The 20224-nt window shown below is 33.8% G+C and overlaps 4 protein-coding genes across 4 annotated transcripts; 1 reads left to right on the top strand and 3 right to left on the bottom strand.

Annotated features, from left to right (window-relative positions):
- Positions 1–33: 33 nt before the first annotated feature.
- On the top strand, positions 34–3652 carry LOC105634926 (trichohyalin). The gene is made up of 7 exons (XM_012217884.4): positions 34–366; positions 885–1000; positions 1086–1204; positions 1321–1483; positions 1577–1794; positions 1922–2243; positions 2332–3652. The coding sequence occupies exons 1-7, from the start codon at positions 208–210 to the stop codon at positions 3422–3424; spliced, it is 2190 nt and encodes a 729-aa protein (XP_012073274.1). The 5' UTR covers positions 34–207; the 3' UTR covers positions 3425–3652.
- A 66-nt stretch (positions 3653–3718) lies between these two features.
- ECB2 (Tetratricopeptide repeat (TPR)-like superfamily protein) lies at positions 3719–7245 on the bottom strand. The gene has a single exon (XM_012217883.4). The coding sequence runs from the start codon at positions 7007–7009 to the stop codon at positions 4379–4381; it is 2631 nt and encodes an 876-aa protein (XP_012073273.1). The 5' UTR covers positions 7010–7245; the 3' UTR covers positions 3719–4378.
- A 2728-nt stretch (positions 7246–9973) lies between these two features.
- On the bottom strand, positions 9974–12140 carry LOC105634924 (root phototropism protein 3). Its single transcript, XM_012217882.4, has 2 exons — positions 11306–12140; positions 9974–10705 (listed from the first exon to the last, which is right to left on the bottom strand). The coding sequence occupies exons 1-2, from the start codon at positions 12119–12121 to the stop codon at positions 10136–10138; spliced, it is 1386 nt and encodes a 461-aa protein (XP_012073272.3). The 5' UTR covers positions 12122–12140; the 3' UTR covers positions 9974–10135.
- Positions 12141–14632: 2492 nt separating this feature from the next.
- Positions 14633–19451, bottom strand: NTT1 (nucleotide transporter 1). The gene is made up of 5 exons (XM_012217881.4): positions 18207–19451; positions 16654–16908; positions 15945–16088; positions 15507–15854; positions 14633–15252 (listed from the first exon to the last, which is right to left on the bottom strand). Exons 1-5 carry the CDS (start codon positions 18969–18971, stop codon positions 14893–14895), a joined length of 1872 nt encoding a protein of 623 aa, XP_012073271.1. The 5' UTR covers positions 18972–19451; the 3' UTR covers positions 14633–14892.
- Between the last annotated feature and the right edge of the window lie 773 nt (positions 19452–20224).

Raw genomic sequence — 20224 nt, 5'->3', positions numbered from 1 at the left:
TTAATTTTGCCAACGTGGCAGTCCTCAATTCAAAATCCCACCAAAACCCTTTTACAATACTACAAAGAATTTGACCGTTGAGCTTCTCTTCTCTGATCTTCCAACTAAACCACAAAAACAAAACACAAGCACTATTCTCTATTTCAAACAATCTCTCTCTGTTTCTCTTTCAAAGCAAGAAGAGAAATCAAGATTCAATAGGCAACAATGGAGGTTGATTTTTCTTTCAAGGAGGAAGATATGGTGGTCGACGACGGAGTTGGGTACCCAAAAGCATATGCAAAGCTGTGTAGAGATCGTGGAGCTGGGACTTACACCCAAGGCCCTCCCTTCACTTTCACTCCAAGCGCATTGCAGCAACATGAGGTAAAGGAACCTTTTGAAATCTGTTAGTTTCTTGGAAAAACTGGAAGAAAGAAAGAGAATTGGAATTGGGTTTTTGGGTTTTTTGTTTATTTTGCTGTTTCGAGTATGTAAACATGAGAATTAGCACAAGTGAGTTAATTTTTTCGTTAGGCATATTTTTTAAATAAAGAGAGGACATAAAACTGAGACAAAAAGAATGAGGAAGTTTTATTGATAACTTGATTCTCCTAGCTTTGTTTCTTCATTCTTCAGTACGATGTAAAATTAGTAGAATGGTATGGATGTTGAATGAAATTCAAGTTGATAAGTCTGAAGCAAGAAATACATCTAGCGTTGCCTGAAATTCAAACTTTTAATTTTAAAATTTCAAATTCAATCATTGGTTTCCAGTGAAATTGATTTTGAGAAGGCAAATTACTGTTAATTCTTATTCTGACCTGCATTTTCTGGCTATGATATGAATAGATATTACTGATAGAATCTATCTTGATGATGGTTTTGTGATAATTTCTTTCCAGATTTTGAAAGCAAAAGAATTAGAGCAGATGTTCCCAATTATTGACCCAAAAGCAAAGCAAACTGCTAGACCCAAGATTTTTGTGGGTCTCTTGTGGAAGCAACTCAGTCATCTAGGGTAACCATTTCAATGCCCCTACAAACACAAGGAATTTTTTGAAATTATGTGATTTCTGATTTTTAATTACTGTTTTTGTTTACAGGAATGCTGGTTTTGATCCTGCAGTAATTAGAGTTGATCCATATGGCAATGTTCTATATTTCCATGCTGATAGGTCTTCTCCTCTTGCTTGGGACATTGACCATTGGTTTCCTTGCCAAAGTAAAAATAACTCAATTCTCTCTCTCTCTCTCTCTCTCTCTCTCTCTCTCTGTGGGCGAGCTTATGCGTGCTTTAGCATATCTTAAATGTGTGTGGTTTGTTTATTGGAATTGTAGGGGGAGGATTAACAGTTCCAAGTAATCTGAGAATACTGCAATGGCAAGTGTGCAAGAGAAAGCATAACAAGTTAGAGTTTCTTGTTCCATGGTGGGATCTTCAGTTGGGTATTTCAGTGAACCAGTTTTTATCTATATTTGCTTCTTCCAACTCGGATTTCAGGTCGGCCTTTATCAAATCCCTACCTTCTCAAAACATTGACAAATATAAGATAAGTTATATATACTAAAACGTCAAGTTGTATAATTCTGCCAGGCACAGGGCTTTTTCATTTTTGTTTTCGGAAGGTGAAAATGAAGAACTAAATGCTTCACAGACTGTGGATTCACATTCTTTTCCTCAACATTTCATTGAATCAAAGGAGCAACTAGGCCTTGCTCCAGCTGCCCTTGTTGTATCTCGAAAAGAGTCCTATGAGGCTTTGAAATCATTGGATTACAATAGGCAGATAAGGCCACATTCTCCTGCAATCGGTTAGTATGAGAATATTAAACAGTTTGACCTTTTCTTTTTTTTCCATGTTAGCTTTTCCTTTTCTTGTTCATTTTGGATTTCAAAAATAAAATAGATATCTTGTTTTCATTTGTTACATTACTTTAGCTGCTCGAAAAGTAAAGCCTGGATACTTGAAAGAAAATGAGAATCCAGACTTTGTGACAAACCCATACCAAGCCATTGTCATGGCCAGAGATTCTCTGAAGCAAAGAGAAGAAGCTCAGAAGATGCAAGCTGAAATACAAAAAATGGATGATGAAGTTAATGAAATGAGGAGAAAAAATGATGAGGAAAAGCTTGCTATCCAGGACTTAGAGTTGGAACTGATAAAGCGTAGGAGAAGGGCAGAAAAGTGCAGGCGGCTAGCTGAGGCACAATCTTCATATCGGACTATGTTAGAGAAGATGATTAGAGATGCTATGCACCAGTAAGATTATAAAATCTATGAAAAATATTGTTCTCTCTCTTTAGTAACAGAATCAAACAATTAATATCAGAACCCCTTTTTTGTTCAGGAGTGTCATTTACAAGGAACAAGTAAGACTGAACCAGGCTGCATCTAATGCACTGATGGCAAGGCTTGAAGCACAGAAAGCAATTTGTGATGCCTCAGAAAAAGAACTTCACAAGAAATACAAACAAAGAGATGATCTTGAGACACAGATAAGACCTGAATGGGAACATGCAAGGAAGAGAACAAGAATGGATGATATGTTATCTGAAGATAGAGACCACAATAAAGCTATTCTTTTTTTGCCAGGAACCAGGCCAAGAACACCTCTACACAAGGAGCTGAGAGTATTTCTTGAGGAGGAACTAAGAGCATCAGAAGCTGCCATATCTGCCAATGAAGATAGGAAGCATGAAGAAATTGGAGAGGATGTGAAAATGCCTGCAAAAAATATCATGTATGAGAAGGGCCATGATGCTCATAATAAATCCATTGTTGCGTTGGAGAATGGATTCTCAATTGAGCGTGAGCTTCAGGCACTAGAAATAGGTGAAGGGAAAAGAGACAAAATTCAATTCCCAATTATCAGAGAAGTAGAAATAGAAGAAGATGAAGAGAGCAGGAAGCAGCGTGGGAAGGGAAATGTAGAGAGGTGGCTACAAATGCTGCTGGAGAACTCTCAAGATGAAGTAGAACGTGAAAATTCAAATGAACATGAGAAAAGCAGGACAGATGATATAATTACAAAGCTCAACCAAAAGTTCCCACAAAAGGAGGTGAAAAGGCAGCAACAGATAATCCAAGAGAAGGATAAGGGAAAGGAGGTAGAAGAGATTGCTGACATTGAAGAAAGTAACACACTGACAAGGAGAGACAATCTAGATGAGGCCAGTGAAGGGATCAGAAGTAGAAAGAGTATTGAAGGGAAAGAGAGGATAGAGAATGGAAAAGAAAGAGCGGTCACAAGGTCTGAAAGTGCCAGGACCTTGCGGCGTATTCCATCTTCTCCTTTGCTCTTGGGTATGAGAAAGGGAGTGGAATGTATGAGGAAGAAGCCAATGGTAACTAGTGATGATGACAGTAATGAGGATCATAATGAAGGAAACAGCTTCATCAAGTCATCCATCAAAACAATCAAGAAAGCAGTGAAAATATGACATTTCAATTTCTCCATATTGAAGCATTTGTATTGTATCTATACTTTTTCATTTTCCCTTTCTTTTTTTTTCTTTTACCGATTGGTTTTATAGTGTGCAATAGCTGCTGCATAAGCTAAATAATTGTGTGACTTCCATGTATATTTTGTTGTCTTTGATTTTCCTTGGCTTTAAAAGTCAAGCTAGTGTCCATTTCAAATACATATAAATCTTTTCTTCCTGGTTCAAGGTAATTTTGTTTGCATATCCTTACTAGGTCATGCGACACATCTACACTTAAAATTGGCACAAATATAAAATGAATACTTGAAACTGAGGCAACTAATATCACTAAAAGTAAACCGTTGGGAAGTATACAGCATCCATGAATTCGAACTACTTATCATTCACAAAATAGCTTAAAGTCAAACATTTAATTTACAGTGAAGTTACATACTATACATTGTAAGAAGAGAATGAGATTGGAGTTCGAGAAAGTGTACATTGGTATACACCATAGCTACGTATCTGTTTTCCATGTTTTTTTCTGCCTTGACTGGTCTATTCATCTTCCTTTGCATGTAAACACACTTCTGTTTTCAAAGGGACTTGTAAAATATCCATAGCTCAATCCACAAACTTGAGGTTGCCTTTCTGATTTTCAAGTATGGGTTGATATATCATTCAAGTTTCCTTTTTCCTGCCTTGAATGGTCTATTCATCTTCTTTTGCATGTAAACACACTTCTGTTTTCAAGGGGACTTGTAAAATATCCATAGCCCAATCCACACAATTGAGGTTGCCTCTCTGGTTTTCAAGTATGGCTTGATATATCATTCAAGTTTCTTTCAACACAAGCTTACCAATTTTTGACAGTATCTTTATCCCCACAAGACAATACATATGCAACTGCTATATATCCCTAATTGAAATTTATCCCCAGATTTGCTGTATATTCAAATTTCTTTAAGCTTCTTAGTTGTCAATTTTCTCTCCAGAACAAGAACAAGAGCCGTTTTTGAAATGGTGGAACTGCTCTGCATCCCTTACAGAGATCTCCCTGCGAACTGTCTTAGAAATGAAGTCAATGATTCTGTGACAGCATTGGCACATATAGAGATTCTTTGTAACCAATATAGGTGTCCCAGGAGCAGTATTAATTAGGCTAAATGCAATTGCTAGTCTCTCACTGTGCCCACAAAAGATGTCTGCTCTGGAATTTTCAACTTCATCAATAGAACTGTATTCTTGATCATCAAAACCAGCTGCTTTCATTTTCTCATAAAATCCCTCCAATACCACATTTATTTCCCTCATTTGAGGATGGAAATTATCACCGCTAAGGAAAGCATGAACATTTCCCCTTGCTTCCACCCAACTACACCCAGGATCAACAATTAAACCTTCCTCTTTCATTATCCTTCTTACTTCTGCAACTTCATTCCACTTCCCACTGTCAGCATAGAGATTACACAAGAGAATATAATACCCAATACTTTTTGTATCCTCCTTTAAAATATGCTGAGCTGCCAGTTCCCCAAGCTGAACCTGCCGGTGGATCCTACATGCATTTAATAAGGCTCCCCATATGGCTGCATCTGGCTTTAAAGGCATTTTCTCTATTAACTCATGAGCTTCTTTCAACTGTCCTGCACGGCCAAGTAAATCAACCACACAGGCATAATGTTTCAAATTTGGCTCGACAGAATTCAGTTCCATGCTGTTAAAATATTTCAAACCTTCCTCCACCATCCCAGATCTACTGCAAGCGCACAAAAGAGCAATGTATGTGATGTCATCAGGAGTAATTCTAGACTCCATCATTTTGTTGAACAACATGACGGCCATTGCTCCTTGTCCCTGTTGAGCATACCCTTTCATCATAATATTCCAAGCACCAACATCCTTTTCTTGTGAATTAAATTGATTCAATGCAGATCCCATCCTTCCACATCTCACATACATGTCCAAAATTGCATTGGGAAGAAATCCTTCAGATCCTACTCCAGTCTTTAAAGCATAGGCATGTATCTCTTTGCCACACATTAAAGCTCCCGTTCTAGCACATGAAGAGAGCACAGAAATCAAAGTAACAGAATTTGGCTTCAAGTTACGGTTCATTTGTTGAAAGAATGTCAAAGCCTCAAGGCTCCGATTGTTTATACGCAGTCCAACAATAATAGAAGTCCAGGATATCACATTTTTGTGTGGAATGCTTTGGAAAACTTCCAAAGCTTTGTCAATGCGTTTGCACTTTGAATACATATCGATGAGTGAGTTTGCAACAATAACATATGATACTAGTCCAGTCCTGTCAGCAAGCTCATGAAGCTTCATACCCATATCTAATTGCCCTAAGCAAGCGCAGGCAGATACAACACAGGCTATTGTGATCTCATCAGGCACGATACCTTCTGATTCCATAGTTTTGTAAGTTTCCAAGGCCTTATCATGCAGGAAATTGTCCTCGTAGCCCGAAATCATTGCAGTCCATGATACAACATCTTTAGTTTCCATTCTCGAAAACATTCTTTCCGCTTCCTTCCAGTACCCAAGACTTGAGTACATTTCAATCAATGAAGAAAATATTGAAACATCATTTCCATACTCTGTTCTTATCACATACCCATGAATTTCCCTCCCTAACCTATCATCGCCTAGAAGCTCACATGCAGAAATCACACTAGTCATAGTCATCAAATCTGGATCAATCGGAAGCGCAAGCATCTGCAAAAACAACTTTAACCCTTCTATGCACTCCCCATTCTGAAAATACCCTGAAATCATTGCATTCCAAGAAATTCTGTCTCTTTGGGACATTTTGTCAAACACCAAGCGTGCTAAACCCACCTGGCTACATTTTACATACATTGTGATTAAAGCATTTACCACGCTAACATCTGCCTCAAACCCAAATCTAATTACATGACCATGAATCTCCCTTCCCCTAACAAAATCATGTGCCCCACCACAACTTCTCAAAACACAAGGGAAAGTATATATATCAGGCTTAATACCAACCCATAACATCCTATGATACAAACACAAAGCCTCATCAAAAAATCCTGCTTTTGCATACCCACCAACCAAAACATTCCAAGAAAACAAGTCCCTCTCACCCATTCTCCCAAAAACATTCCATGCATTACACAAATCACCAAATCTCACAAACATACTCAAAAGCGCATTTCCAAGCCCAACAGTCAATGGGGCAACCAGAGAATTCAACACAGCTTTGAACACATAATTACCCTCAGCATAAGCTCTCTTGTTCTCACATAACCTAATCAAAGCAATAAAATTTTCCTCTTCGACTGAAAATTTTAATTCTTTCATAGAATTAAAGTGTTTTAGGGCTTGCTCTAAGTTCCCCTCAAGGCATAATTGAAACAAACGCGAATTTGTTGGGTTTTCGGAGGAGATGAAAGTTGCGGTAGTGGTGAATGAGTTTTGGGGAGGTCTCAGTGCAGGGGGAAATTGAGTCCTTTTGGTTTTGAAAGAGAAAGTTAAAGAGTTTTTGACGTTGCGGTTTTGAGGCTTGAGGGAGTTGAGGTTTTGGTAATCTGATTGGAGAGGAATTCGCGGGGTTTTAGCAGAAAGAGCCATCTTTAAGAAACGAATCTCAAAAGCATGCTCTGCAAGAAGGAGGTTTTAGATGAGGTTTAACGGTTAAACGATAAAACCGGGAAATTTTGTAAAAGAAGAAAGATTAAATGAATAGATTAGATAGTACGAAAGAGTAAATGACTTGCCGTTTAGAGCAGCTTTCTTGGTTTGCTCGACCAACATTAGAACAAGTTTATCTGAAAAATAGATCGAAATGGGGAGAAGAATATTAGATTCAAATTAAAACTGTTGGAATGATAAGATTTGAGCATTAGAGTTTAATTGCAGGATTTTAACTTAGCACCACTTTCACTGTTAATTGGATTGGATGAATGCAATCCTAATTAAATAAAAATCTTCTCTAAAAAATTCACAAAATGATGGAAGTATTTTTTTTTTTTTCCTCTTTTAAATCACCGCAAACCGAATCAATCCAAATCAAATTAAATTATATTCATAAATTTAATTCAATGGATTATATTCTATAATTTGACTTAATTTAATTTTTTACTAATTGTATTATAAATTTAGTTCAGATGTATCTAATAAAACCATAAACACCCTAAGAAATGTATATTCTGATGGAGCTCAAGTTTATCACCATTGAAGGATTTGATCTCCGTTTAGATAAACATTTCCTAAAAGAGGAATAGAAAATAATGAGATGCAGAGAGTCGCAGTTGCAGAGCTTGGACCTCAAATGAAATGAGTGGTTTAATTGAAGCCGTAGTTTTGCTATGATGTGTGGTAAAAGCTGCATGTGATCGGCAATAGAGGTGTTGATCAAAGCGCTCAAACCGTTTAAACTAATCCAATCAGATTCAAGATCGTGATTTTAAGAACTTAGTGATTCGATTTAATTTAATCTTTAAAATCTAAAAGCTTGACTTTTGATTCGATTTAATATTTCGGTGTCAAAAACCGTTCAAACCGATATATCATTATATATATATAAAGGAGAATCATAGTCATTCTCATGTGTACTTATATGACATCTCCACCAAAGAGAGAGTTTATAAAATTCGAGTATTTAATTTTTAGTTGGCTAGAGAAAATTTGGCTCTTAAAATTAAATTTTATGACTTGTAAATTATAAAATATAATTCCCCTATTTAAGATTGTCTTTATTATTTTCAATATAATATAATTAATGTTGCCTAATTACTATTCCTCTCACCTTAAATTTGTAAAATTACTCAAATATTTTTATATTTTTAATGAAATTAATTAATGATGATTTATGATGATGTCTTTTAAATTTTCACTTTTTTAAAACTTATTTAATTCAATCGATGACGATTTGTGCATCAATCAAGAAAATTTTGTCTATTTTATTTCAGATTTATAATATACAAATATAAACAGATTATTTTAACATTAAGTTCATTATATATTAATATTGCAGGTGAAAAAATTTATTAGTTATATGGGGTAAAGGCAAAAATTAACCAAATATAAATACTTGCAATTAATGTGATTTTTTGCATGTGCCAAATTAATTTGAGATAAAATTTTAACATTAAATTTGTTTTATATTAATATTGCAAGTGAAAAAATGTATTAGTTATATGGATTTTGGATCAGTAAAGATAAAAATTGACAAAAAATAAATATTTACAACTAATTTCATTATTTGCATGTATCTTACTCTAATAAAATGATGACATAGCCATTTTAATTTGAATAAGTTTTTTTGTCTTCTTATTTTCTTCCACATGTTATTTTAAGAATCATGTTTTACTTTATTTAGCATAAAATTTTTTAATTCTGCGTGATAATGTTTAAATTTAAATCATGAAATATTATGCAGGCGTGCGAAACACGAAAAACCGACTATATATATGTGTGTGTTTTAACTACTAAAAAATAAATAATTCAATTCAATTTTTGAATGAAAATTTTCATTACATTACTTAGTTTATATTGGGTCAAACAATAATTTTATTCTAATTAGGTAATTATACAATTATTTTATGAGAAATTTAACTGTTAAAAAATTACGATATATATATATATATATATATGAAAGAAATATATATAAGTACACGTCATGTACAAATTATACATGACTTGGAACTATATTTCTATAATCTTTTTAGTAATAATAAATACAGAAATAAATCAACATTTAAATTCTAAATTAATAAATTATTTCTTAACTAACATATTAATAAATATACATTTTTTTATCATATTCAAAATAAACATATAAAAAAGTTAATTTAACAACTTTGAATAACTACTTAAAATTATACATAGTTTATGCCATTCATATGTATTCTATGTTATTGGTTGTGTTAATCCATTTTTTATGTTTAATATAGTCTTAATCTTCTATTTTCTTATTAACTAGAACGAGAAATTTTCTCTTCTTTCAAATATCCAAATTTCCAAAACATATATGAATTTTTTTTATAGTTTAGTTTAGTTTCAATTTTTTTTCAAACTGCAACTTTATATTGGATTTATTTATTGTTTTAAATCGAATGAAATCGACCTGCAAACAGCTCTACAGGACAAGGCCAATGAACGGAAGAGGAGATCGGGCGGCCATTGGCAGCAGAACTGTTGTACAATGTTAAGCTTTTGGAAGAGGACATTAATGGAGTTTGGAGTTTGTGTGGAAGTGGTTAGGGAAGAACATGTGAAGTTGAAAAGCATTAGTGGGATTTTAGCAGGGAGAGACATATTTATGGTTGATTTAGATTCTGGATTTCCAATTTGAGGCTAACTGCCTTTTGCAAGAGTGTTAATTAATTTGTATGTAAGATTTATTTATTTTCTTTTTGTAACATTAGTTTATAGTTGAGGATGGTGAAGGTTAGGAGATACAATTATCACAGTCAAGCAAAGAAACCTTAAAGAAAATAAAGATAAGAGAAATTCAGAAACCTTCAATACTCCGAAATTATCAAATATTTCCATGACCAACAAAAATAATGCTGAAGTTGAAAGTGTATAACATACATATAAATACAAATATCTTAGTATTATTATTTCATCCTTACATTATTTCCTAAGCATAATTAAAAATACAACAAAACCAACAACATAATTTATTTAATTAGCATGAAAACGTCTTAAAAAAACCAACAAATATCAGTAATTTTCCTTAATTAATCAAATTCAAGACATAGATCTTCTCCACTTATGATGAGGAGTAGGCCTACCTTTAACCAACCTAGTCTTCATGTCCACTGGAGTACTCTGTCTTCCAAACCCAATTTCTACTTCTCCTCCATTATCACCACCACCTTCTTCACCTTTCTCAGCAACAGTATTACCATTTTTCGATGAAGACATAATCCCTAATTTCTTCCATCTAAAAAACCCTTTATTTTTTCTCTCTATCATTCTCTCCATTTGCATTTGCATTGCGAGGCATTGTCCTTGTAGCCTTAGCACATCTTCTTTTAATTTCTTTATTTCCATTTGTTGAGCATTTATTTCACGTTTTGAAATACTTCCACCTGGTTGTTCGAACCCAAGGTTCGGGCTTCTGGTGCCAATAAACGAGCCACTCCAGTCTACGTGTCGACTGAGATTGGATTGCTCTGAAAACAGGACTTGAATTACTGCACGTACTGGCAATCTTTCATTTTGGGCTGCATGGAGTGATGCCTCAGGAGATAGCTTTCTGCTATCAATTAATCTACATATACTTTTCCTTTCTTGCTTTGACGTCCCAGGATGTGCCTAGTACGTATATATCAAGAAACAGTATTTATCATCAGTATGCAATGAATTATACTGTGAAAGTTGTGGTGAATTGTGCTATTCATGACCCAGAAAATAGAGAGGTTAAAGACAAAGTCAACATAAAACAAAAACCTAAACGATGTGTCAATGCAATTCGAAAGGTACAACTGACACTCTCTGTTCTCTCACATGTTGCCATAACCACACAAAGGAAAGGCCAATATGAGGCAGAAATACTCTGGATTAAACCAGATAAAGGGTATTAACGTCCATTTACTTCTGTTCTTCCAGCAACCACCTCAATCCCCACCACCACCAAAGTGAAGAATCTTGAGTTGATGACAACAGAGCCGCTACCACTTACCTCTTGGTCCCAGATTGTGTTCTTTTCTTCTTCCTTTTTGCTTTAATATATTTTTCTAATTGTCTTTTTTCCTCTTACAATATATATATCCCCTAGTAATTAAAGAAAATCGGGAACTTTTTGGATAACAGGAGACCAAAAATAACCACTAACTTAGGCAGAGCTTAGGGTAAGACTGTCATGGAGAAGCCAACTCATATGACTGAGAAAAATTAAAAGAAAAAGTTACTTACTTTGAGATAGGTATCAATGGCTCTGTATAAACCATCATCAGTAGCACGAGCATGGCTAGGAAGAGCAGAAGCAAGATCATCGAATTCTGATAAACTCAAATTAGCATCAACAGCTGCTTCAGCTAAATAGCAATCAACAAGCTTAGCTACTTTAATCAAAGAAGCAGCTCCTGTACTTTTAGCTGCTTCGTCCAAATTAAGAAACCGTTTCACCAACCGAGTCACCAACTCAACATCTAACAAAGTTCCACAAGTGTGACTAAAAGATGGTATCATTAACTCTTTTAATGAAGCTTGATCAAGTTGCCAAGAGATCCTCTTCTCTAGCTCTGCTCTATAAGTTGGTTCTATTCCGACCATGTTCGCCGTCCGGAGAAGCCGTAAAAGGAAGTTACAAGGGATTGCATCTTTCTCCGGCGGTAAAACACTAACTAGGGTTTCGACGAAGAATCTTTTTTTCATCCATGAAGCTGTTACGCTTTCTGGTGATTCCTCGAAATTGGTTAGTCCTCTTTCGCCAGTTTCTGAAGATAATTCTGGTAGCCATTTTGATGCGTAATGAGCTATAATTGAACCGATAAGGTCTGGTCGGACTCCTTTAGCTTTAATTCCGGCCAAGGTCTTAACGAAATAGTCCATGTTGAGAATGCATGCGTCATCATCGAACCAGCATTCAGCTGCAAACTGTGATGGTTTTCCCGGGAAAGTGACGGAATCTGGTTGTGTAGATACTTTTTTCATTTGGGTTGGAGAAGTAGTACTGTAGGTGGAGGAAATGCTGTGGGTCGTGTTTGTGTTTTTATAGAGGTCTTTCATGTTAAAATGTAGCTTTATTAGCATAGCGTGCGTTTGTATACATACGTGTGCTTATATTATATTCCATATATATTTATATTATATATATTGTTAACCTTTTAAATGGTTTATTACTATTATTTTAATTGATTCCTCGTATCCTATAAAGGACACGAGGAGAGTGAAATCTTAATATAAAAGATGTGAAAAAAAAAAAAGCAATAGATTTGAGTTTTCTCCGCGGTAAAAAAAAAAAATTATCATTAAAATTATCATTTTTTATCATTAAATATTTTATAATATATAATTATTTGGTCTTTCAAGTTCGATACAATATGATTATTTTTTTAAGTATCGAAAAATGACTGTTTGGTCTTTCAAGTTTAATACTTTTTTGAGTATTGAGGAAAGATTATTTGGTCTTTCAAGTTTGATATAATATTGTAAAGTTGTATATGTAGTTATTATTAGGTATATATTAGATTAATTATCCCTTAGCGTGCAGTATCACTATTTAGTTCATATTACTTTTACTATTTTCTTCAACAATTAACGGTTGAAATTATTGACTCATCTATATATTGTTTGATAAACCTACTGATTGTATTTTATTATTTAGTTCATGCTTAATGGTTAAATCATATCTTTTTAAATGGAAACACTAAATAGTTTAATAGAACTAAATTTCAAAAGACGAATTAATAATTAAAAATTAAATATTTTTATTATGCCCATGAACCGCTCAAATTGTAATATAATATCATAATATTTGAACTCAACTGTTCAAGTAGGAGTTAGATTCTGAACTACGAAAATTTTTATTATAACTTTGATTGCATACCAAGAAGATAAATGCAGTAAAAAAAAAAAAAAAAGGAAATGAGAGGTTGCAAATGGAAGATTTTTGTTACTTGAAAGTTGATTGGATACATGTGAAGGGTAAGAAGATAAGAGAGAAAGGAGAAGACAAATGTGGTTAATGCAAATATTCCATTCCAAAGGGACATTCTGAGGACAACAAAATTTAATTAATGACACCCAACAAATATCTCTATTCCTCTCTGTCACCATATGCATAAGATATTCCTACTTCTATCGATCCCATAACTTCTCAATGGAGATTCCCATCTACTACAAGTAATAAATAAAATTTAATTTTAAAATTAATGAAATTTCATATTTCATTATGTAATTAATTAGAAAATAAAATTTCTTTTTTCTAAATAATGAAATTAAAATCATATGATGAAATTTATACATTATCAAATAATAACGCAAGCCATAAAATGCGACAATTCTATCACTTGAATTTCATGTATCTAAAAAATAATATCTACATTAGCATTAGCGTCACGTGAAAGTGAAATGTTGAAAAATAGAAAAAGTATAAATATAAAATTTTGATTAGAGTGTTGGAAAAAGATGTGACAGTGTTGTGTTGGTTTTATATCAGGAACAGGAACCGTAAAAATCTTTAACTTGTACGAATGGGCAAAAAGCACACGAAGCATCGCACAAGGATATGAAGGCAATGCGGAAAGGACGACCAGCTACTTGCTCTAACTTTATATTTATGCCACTCACGGGTTTGATTCCAAAAACGAAAGCCATCATTTCTTTTTATGTGATTTGATAATTTTTCTTTGGCATTATATTAAGATTATTCTCTCTTTTTTTTTAATAATTCAATCATTCAATTATTTTTCTCATGTCTTATGTCTATGTTTTCTGATTTATATTATTCAATTTTTCAAGAACTTATATATGAATTAATGGTAACAGTTGACAGCAATAAATTGAAGAAATTACAAAACAAAATCAAAAATGAAAAGAAAAGGAGTGTCGAGGTCTCAAAATCTGTTTGCACAGAAATGTACGAGACGATGGGAAGAAGATGATAAAAAGCTACGGGAAATCAAATTATAACGACTCCAGATACAGTTGTCACGTGAACTCTGGTTTTTTTTTTTTTTTTTTTTTTTGTCTTTTTGCTGTAGGTTGCAAGTGGGTCCTGCAACTGGGCCCATCCTTTTGGTTTTTTTTTTTTTGGGTTTTTTTAATGTGATGGACTCATCTTATCAGCCCAACAAAATACCACAAGACCATCTTCTCTTGGAAATAGTAGACACCGAACACTAACCAGCAAACTACTATTTCCTTTTTCTATTTATTTTTTTATTATTATTTCTAGCATATTATTTTAGTCGGTGCTCTGAAAATTTTTATATTAAAAACTCAATTTTAAAGTAATTTTTTCTGCATTAATTTATCCAAACAATTGATTTTTCATATATGTGATTGAACATCAAGCGGTAACTGAGAGATGAATACAAGTTAAATTCATTTTTATGCAAAAAATCAAACAATAAAGAATTCCCCCATTCCAAAAACCAGGGCAAGCTTCAAATCCAAAAATTGCAGTAACAGCCTAACAAAATGTACAAGGCACGATGATTCCTAGTGATCAACAAACAGTATATTTCAAGCAGTAATTTCCTAGTGATCAATCAAGACTGTCATGAAAAAATCATGTGAAAAAAACAGATTTCTATTAATATCTAACAAATTTAGTTTTACAGGAACCGGAAGTAAAAGAACTAAGCCCATCATCATGGAAAAAGTGGACTTAAAAGAACAGTTGAATGAAAAGAACAGTTGAATCCATACCATCTTTGGCTAATTATTCTTTTCTATAAATAAATCCTACAAGTTGGTGTTTCACCTAATGATGCTTCTCATTTGCTCCACTTATTCTTCCAGCTTGCCCCAGTTCAATGAGGGAAGAGAATATCTTAGACCTTACGAGGGGTTGTTTCAGATGAACTGCTGGTCGAGTCACCCGCTGCTGGATTGAGGGTAGAACCAGTCAGTGATCCATTTCCACTTTCTTCTTGTGACACGACTGGGATCTTAACACTTGCTCTTTCCAATTCCTTCTCAAGCTCTTCTTCACGGCGCAGAGCAGTAAATTGAGTATCCAGAGACTTGGCTGCTGCTAACCATGCAAGCACAATCACCAGAAGAGTTCCTCCGAGGTAAGGAGTTGAATTTGCAAGAGACCCAAAGGTTAAGATCATAAATTGTTGAATCAGAGCTCCTCCAGATTTGCCCAATGGATTGCAGACAACATCAATAGCTGCCTTCCCTTTAACCTACAAGATTGATTGGAGAAGAAAATTGAACAATCGACTCCAAATTCTTTAATTGGTCAACTAAATCACAACTTTGAAGATGACACTTCTCCTTCATCTTATGCCATTATAAGATTTTATTAGTTCTTCCTTTTGAATATCAAGACCCAAAGATTTCCTCAAAAGAAAAAAAAAAGACTCAAAAATGATATAATGTTCACTGAGATAAACTTTTTGAAGTTATAAAAGCATCAACAAAAGTTAAGGGCACAAACCTTGGTCTCCTCGTCCAGAGGAATATAAGCCATCTCTTTACATGGGTCAAACAAGCTGTACTTGGCACTCTTGCTGAAAATGTTTTGCAATGCACCCACATATACAGCAGCAAGAAGAGGAGTCATCCCAAACTGTGCAAGAGCAGGTGCAAGAGGGCCGCCAAATAAAATCAGTGAAAAGAAACCCACTCCTGTAAGCAGCAGGACAGTGGGTGTGATTTTGGCAGCTACTCCCCATCCATACTTGTCAAATATATATTGGCTAAGAAGCATCATTATGAATGTTGCTATTCCAGTGGCTGTTGAAAAGTCGCCCATAAAAGACGAATATTCATTTGGACTAGGGAACTGCAAAATATACAGAAAGGGAGAGTTGGTGAGTAACAGGGCCATAAAAAAAAAAAAATAGGACACAGACATAGGCCAAACTCAGTTTACCTGCGCCTTGAGTTTAGATTTCCAGGTAACCTCAACCAGGTTGATGCTAATACCATATGCAACCACCAAAGTGGCAAGATCTCTAATGTATTTTGAAGACACCAGGAATTTCAAGCTCTCCATTGTACCCATCTTCGGCTTTTCCTGCACAATGATTTTCCAATAATGGTAAACAAATTTGATTACTATTTTATTAATACTGAAACTCCTATTTGCAAGCTCATAAATTGAATCTTATCATTATTTCTTTGCTATTATGATGCGTTGTACTTGTGCACATTATTGAATTGATGTGGCATGTAATTGACCTATGACAGCTTTGATAAAATAATAAAGGATCTTTTGCATATCAATATGGCTGTTGGAATACCACAGAATGAAAATACAGGTTTCTGCATTTAAACTTAGCATTAAGAAAGCCCAAAAAAAAAAAAAAAATTAAAGAAGAATTAGAAGAGAGAAACAATGCTTTGTCAGCCAGTATTAAAAGTGTATGCCCAGAAAGTAGGCAAACCATAATCAGTGTCAAATAAAAAGGTCTAAATAGCTCAATAATTAAAAAAAGTACTTGTCACTTTAAACAAATATTTGCCTCTGGATTTGCCAGTGCTCTAAAACTCTAGCTTCAAATCAACAAGACTGAGCAGCCTAAGTGTATGTATGATTTAGTTTAATGATAAAAAAAAAAAAGAAAAATGCATTAGATTACCTTCTTCTTCTTGCTACGAGTTGGGAGTTCAACCGACCTGTTCACCCACCAGTAAAGGAAACAGATTGCAAGCCCCATCAACACCACAATGCTCATCATCCCTTTGAGGGAGATGGCCCAACCATCAACTCCAGGACCCAAATTTTTTCTCAAATTAGAGAAGTACTTCACTGTTCTGCCTGAGAAAACTAGAGCGATATTTGCCCCAAGTCCAAACAAAGGATAGAATTTTTTAGCTTCATCTACAGTAGTGATCTGCAAAAAACATTCAAATGCTTAGTCACAGGCTCACAGGTTTAATGACCAACAGGCAGACGTCAACCACAGATTATAATTGACAAAAAGAAGGAAAAAAAATATTCAATAACTTCCCCAAAATGGCATATAATCAACAATTCTGGGGATAAATATAGACAACAGAGATCAAGTCAACAGAGAAATGAATATATAAAAGGGAATCACAGTCACAATTCATTTCCATGAATAAAGGAAATGAATCTACATCACTTCAAGTTCATGGAAGCATAACATAAGTAAACCAATTAAGAAGTAAGACTGATAAAAACATTTCAAGAAAAGTAAACTTGCTGCCACAATAACCACACATTTCTATCATACATTAGCCAGAACTAAGGTAGTAGGGAGGGCAAAAATCAAACAATTGTCTAAAACATCTAGCTGAATATCACTGTAAAAAGCGAATTAGCGAGAGGACAATAACATACAGTCATAAAGTTGACAAACACATTCTACATAGTTCTTTAGCCTGTTCTATTGGATATTTAACCCTATTTCAATAGAGGAGGGAATTAGACATGTGACACCGATGTGGCCGCTGCAACATGCTAAGATCAGAAAATTAAACTCCAAACACCTAAAGCAGTAACTTCTAATTAAGCTTTGTTGAAAACCAAATTTACAAGTCCCAAAATAAAAAGGCAATGTTTTTTCACTTCATTGAGATTTAATGGATTAAAACAATAGTAAGTAACCATTCACATATGAAGAATCAAATTGCAGAAATCCTAAATTAAACATTCAACATCAAGCCAGTCATCATTTAAGTTCTCAAACACCCAGCATGCACTGAATTATTAACAAATTTCATAACCTTCAAATCTCCATTTGATTTTTTTTTTTTTTTCCAGCGAGATGAACGTAATTCTTTGTAATCAAATAAAAGAACCATCAAAAATTGAGAAAATTATAAATTAAAATCCCACAAGAAAAAGGATTAGTCACACATAAAATCATATGAAAGAGAATTGAATCAACTATATGACTATATTACACAATAAATCAATCAGCTTCAAGTAATAATTTGGTCAAAATAAGCGGCAGTCCTATACAGCCAACAACATATATTAAAGTATAGAAAATAAAAATTCTAATTAGTAATAGGTAACACGATATATTTTCAATATTATTTGTGCGTATATGCGAAAAAAAAAATACAAAATCTGATACCAGAATCAGATCAACATCTAAAACCATGATGAATGAGAATCAAGCAAATAAATCCTGAACAAAATCCATATCAAATTATATTATACCTGATTGGCAAATCCCCAGAAGAGCACTGAAATCACCACACTCCCCCACAATTCAGCCATAACATAGAACAAACAAAAACTCCAAATCCTCAGAATAGCAATAGGACCAAGAAATCTAGGACCGAGGATATTGAGAAGCTTATCAGCAAATGCTTCAGGGTGGATTTGGTTGCTAAGAGGATAAAAGAGAAACCCAAAAGCGCCAAAAAAAGCAATGAACGGAACGATTACGGTATAAAACAGAGCTTGTTTAGACAAGACATTAGACAATTGTGTATATAACAACATAAACCCTATGGCCATGGGCAAATTTACCCAAGTTTTTAGAAATGGAATAATCTCTGCACTACTCCCCTTAGCTGTAACAACCAACACATCCTTTGTGTCTCTAAGGATTGTATAGTTAAAAAGAATACAAAAAAACATCAACCCCAGAGGTATAATTTTTTTGAGAGTTGTTAACTCAATACCCAAAAATTTAGGCTTTTCAGCTTTTTCACCAAACACCGGTTGACCATCAGCTGCAGCTGCAGCTTCTGCCCTGCAAATATGCAAATTTCTCTCTTTTGGGAAAATCCCAATTGGTTTTGACACAACACTAGGGAATCTAGGCAACCCATTTGAAGATAAAGATAACCCAGGTAGGGATTTTGGTTTTGCAGCAACAAGCCTCTGCTTTAAGCCTTGTGATGGGTATAAAGAAGCTCTCGTTTTGGGGTTTGGTGGAAAAGAAAGAAGCCCTTTGGTTTGAAGCACAGCCTCCATCTCTGTATTTTCCTTCTTATCTCTCTATCTCTCTTTAGGTCCCTTGCAGAAAACCCAAATCCTGGTTTTTCAAGAGGAGAGCATAAGAGGCAGTACCGAGATAGAGAGAGAGAGATAAGGGTGGCTAAAGAAGATTGTTTTCTCAGAAAGAATATTATAAATATCTTTTTATACTAAACCCCAAAAAACTTCAATCTTTTAAATATAAAAATTAAAACAAACTCTACCCAGAAAAAAACAAAAACTTTTAAAACCCAAAACAATTTTAACCGAAAGACCTCAACTTTTTGAGGTTTTCATCTTAATTTTTACAATTTCATTAGGAGGAGGCTAATTTGGGGCTGGAGAAATTGATAAAGGTTTCCGATTTGTTGAGCAAGAAGACAAATTGTTGCTTAGGAACAGTGAAGAAGGATAGGTGGAAGTAAATCAGTGATAAAAGGGGAAAGTGTGGATATGCTTACGGTCAAATGAGAGGGGGAAAGTATCCACCGAGAGGATCTTCACAAGTATGCCAAACGGAATCAATCTCGCAATTTCTCTTTATAACTGAACTGCCCTTAGGTTTTAATTTACTTGAATGCCCTTAAGATATTTTCCATTTTTTAATTAATATCTTCTGTTATTTATAGGCTAAAAATGTATAAATATATCCTCACTTTTATAAAAAAATCATAATACCTCTAACTTTAACAACGATTTATTATACACTTAAATTTATAAATTTTAGAAATATTAATGAATATGTATAGATGAAGATAATTGTAGACTAAAATAATTAATACTACCTTATTTTTTGAAAGTGTCAATTAAATTGAATAAAAAAAGTTTTAAAATGTCAAAATTAATCGATGAAAAATAGTACTCCATTTATTCAATATAAATCGTTTTAAATTGATGTTTTGTCTCAAAATATAAAGTAATTTGAATACCTGAAAGAGTAATAAATATATATTTTTCAACGTTATTTTATTTTATTTAAAAATTATATTTTAAGAAAATTAATTATTTTTTAATTTCATATAAAAATATTAAAAGACTTCTTTTGGAATAGCGGGGATAGATTTGAATGTGAAAAAATATATAATATTATCAAAATTGGAAGTGTCTTGATGGTTTTTTTTTTTTTTATAAATTAAGGGATAAATATATGTTTTTTGCAAATATTATATCCCATTTTAATAATATCATATCCTATTAACTTTCTCTATATAAATATTTATTTATTTATTTTCCAGTTCAAAAAAAATACT

This window comes from Jatropha curcas, chromosome 1 (genome assembly GCF_041381405.1).
Source record: "Jatropha curcas cultivar XTBG-Jc1 chromosome 1, XTBG_Jcur_1.0, whole genome shotgun sequence".
Classification (NCBI taxonomy): Eukaryota; Viridiplantae; Streptophyta; class Magnoliopsida; order Malpighiales; family Euphorbiaceae; genus Jatropha; species Jatropha curcas.
Note: the sequence above shows the minus strand (reverse complement) of the source record. Positions and strands in the feature narration are given on the sequence as shown.